The 2951-nt window shown below is 50.2% G+C and overlaps 1 protein-coding gene across 1 annotated transcript; it reads right to left on the reverse strand.

Moving 5' to 3' along the window:
• Nucleotides 1-474: 474 nt before the first annotated feature.
• On the reverse strand, nt 475-2321 carry LOC133900881 (UPF0481 protein At3g47200-like). Its single transcript, XM_062342151.1, has 2 exons — nt 1707-2321; nt 475-1248 (listed from the first exon to the last, which is right to left on the reverse strand). The coding sequence occupies exons 1-2, from the start codon at nt 2280-2282 to the stop codon at nt 532-534; spliced, it is 1293 nt and encodes a 430-aa protein (XP_062198135.1). The 5' UTR covers nt 2283-2321; the 3' UTR covers nt 475-531.
• Nucleotides 2322-2951: the final 630 nt, after the last annotated feature.

A 2951-nucleotide genomic window follows, 5' to 3' on the forward strand; every position in this document is an offset into this window, starting at 1 on the left:
TATTTCGGCACACTGTATGCCGAATATGCACTGTTGCCTGTATTCGACACACGGTGTGCCAAACACGCACTGTTGCCCGTATTTGGCACATGGTGTGCCGAATACAGGTGATTTTCGGCACACGGTGTGCCGAATATAGCCAACATGCTGTATTCGGCACACGGTGTGCCGAAAATATCTTTTTCGGTACACCGTGTGCCGAGTACGGATGCTAAATTTGTAAATACAGCTACATATTGTCTATTTCAATAAATACGCTCATATATATTGTCTAATTTTGTATTTTTGCCTATCTCATGTAAAATGACCACCTATTTAGAATATTTTTTTCACTCATGAATGCTACTTGTGTGAGACCGATTATATGGTCTGCAGTACTATTTAGACGGTTGGTGAGCACTTTAGTAAGATTTTAAATCTTACATTTAGCAGAGCGTAATTACTCTAAAATTCAAGCTAACTCGACTGCTGGTACAAGTACAACCTTGTATATCAGCAAATCGCATTGGAGCTGCCGCAGGTTGCGTGCTGTCAACGTTGTCCCGGCCGGTAGAACTGCAGCACGGCGTAGATGGTCTGCATGATGATCATGACGAGGAGGACGGCGGCGGCAAAGAGCGCCCAGGGGGTCCTGAAGCATGCATTCGAGTGTCTGAGGCTGGCGCGACACATGCTCCACGGACTCCGGCAGTACGCGTTCACCTGCAGGTGCACGGCGTCGAGCGCGCTCTCCGGCTCTAGCACCACGTCCTTGGACATGCTCTCGAACATCTTCGCCGCCGCCTTGTCGCTGCCCACGGCGTTCTGGACGATCCCCTTGGAGCCCAGAAGCGCCACGTCCTTGGCCGAGTCGAGGAGGTTGCTCATGAAGAACACGTACGCCATTATGTCGTTCCCCGCGCCGGCGTGCAGCCGCTCGAACGTCATCATGTTCAGGAGCATGTACTCGGTGGAATCGTCCAGCACCAACGCCGGCATGGTCAGCACGCCGTGCTTGAACCGGATGTCGCGCAGGCTGTCGGTCCGGCTCTTCTTGAAGCGGATCCCGGCCTCGCACAACTCCACCGCCGGCCGGATGATCTCCATGTCGGCCGTGTCCGGCACGGCTCTCGAGCCCTGGTACGAGCCATGCAGCAGGCTCCCGCGGTAGACGTCGAGCGGATGGAGCCCCAGCTCGACGCCGGCCGGTGGAAGACGGGACGACGGGGACAGGAACCTCAGCACCATCCTGCTGATCACCTCGTGGTTCTGCGTGGCACCCCGTCACTTATGGATATGCAAATAATATATACAGTTCAACTGCAAGATACATAAATTATAAGGTCATCTAGTAGTAATACATAAGAAGTGAGTATCAAATTAATCAAGCAAAAGGTCTTGCTAAAGTTAAGTTTACCAAAGGGATATTTTCTCAAGTCCTACGTGAATTCAACTTTTCATGTGAAATTCTTGCATTTCAGACCAGCATTATTGAATACAAAACCGGTCTCTATACCAAGAGTGTTGTGTTGTTAAGAGCAAAGAACACGCTGAGGACGTTGATGACAGACACAGACACAGTTTAGCTTTGCTTTGCCTGCAATGCGTGGATAAGGCAGAGCACAAATAAAACCTGCCAATCAAGTCAAAAGAGAAAAAAAGAATCTGCTAATAATGCTTTCTAGTACTTGGCATCATTAATCACGGAGCAGAGGACGCGAAGTTACCTGCGGCATTGCAGTCTCAACGGCGACGAGCGTCTCGAACACGAGCAGCGGCAGCTGGTTCTCAAGCATGAGCATGTCACGGCGGATGTAGGGTACCATGTAGAGCACCCCGTGGCGGCTAAAGATGGGGTCGTTGAGCGCGTAGTCGCCGTCGTGGTGCCCCGCGACGACGGCGACCCTCATCACCTCAAGGAGGAAGCACCCGTCGACGATCAGCATCTCCAGGAACCGCTCATTGCCGCCCTCGCCGCCGCGCCACTCAGCGCCGAGGTCCAGGTACGCGCTCTCCAGCTGCTCGGCCGCGTCCTGCATGGCGGCCCTGAACTCCTTCAGCGGCCTGTCCGCTCGCCGAAGCAGGTGCCGCAGCGCCCGGCGCTTGTGCTCCTCCATCGGCAGCAGCTCGGCGTTGCCATGGTGGAAGGGGCCCAGCGACACCACCTGCGGCCGGTACGCCTTGGGGTTGAGGTCCTTGATGCACGCCGGCACGCGGTAGATGCAGTGGCGCTGCCACTGCGACACCTCCACCGGCGCGTCTGCCTCATTGAGCGTCTTCTCCACGTCCCCCGCCCCATCCATGGATCGGACCGGTGATGATATCTGGTTGAACTGGGATTTGAGAACTTGGCAGCTAATGATCTTATCTAGATATTTATATCTATATATGTATGCAGTGGCGGACTAAGAATAAAAATAATCTGATATATATATATATATATATATAATTATTGAAAAATAAAAATTTAACAACGTGGATGCGCCCCTGTATGTATGTGGAAGAGATACGATTGACGTGACCCTGGCAGCAGCTCAAGAGGAGAAGAAAGAGCCATGGCACGGCACGAATCCTAATGCATATATGAAAGGCTAGAAACTCCACTTAAACTATGTAGATTTTCATGTGTACGTATATATGCATGCATGCATGGATACTCCATACGTTGCATTGCACGGTGATAGCAACTTAGGCTAAGGCTTCGTTTGAAATCCAAGTATAGAGGGGTGAAATTTTAACATTCTCGATCTACTTTGCAGCGCCCATCGTGATGAAAAAACAAACTCTAGTATGGTGTTTGGTTTGATTAATGAGATGTTGATGGACCATCCTTCCTAATACCTAAGTCGCTTTTCTGGTTTGGATATGGAATGGGGAAATAATTATATGAGATCGGGTCTAATGTAATATGGTCTGTATTTAATTCATAGTGTGATATATGGTAAAAATTATTATAAAATTAAATCATAGAA

Source organism: Phragmites australis, chromosome 19 (genome assembly GCF_958298935.1).
Source record: "Phragmites australis chromosome 19, lpPhrAust1.1, whole genome shotgun sequence".
NCBI lineage: Eukaryota > Viridiplantae > Streptophyta > Magnoliopsida > Poales > Poaceae > Phragmites > Phragmites australis.

Excerpts from the sequence above, each read along its gene's own strand:
- LOC133900881 (XM_062342151.1), bottom strand. The coding sequence starts at position 2,282 with ATGGATGGGGCGGGGGACGTGGAGAAGACGCTCAATGAGGCAGACGCG. Across the intron at positions 1,249-1,706 it reads TTGAGACTGCAATGCCGCAG|AACCACGAGGTGATCAGCAG; the intron begins GTAACTTCGCGT and ends GGTGCCACGCAG.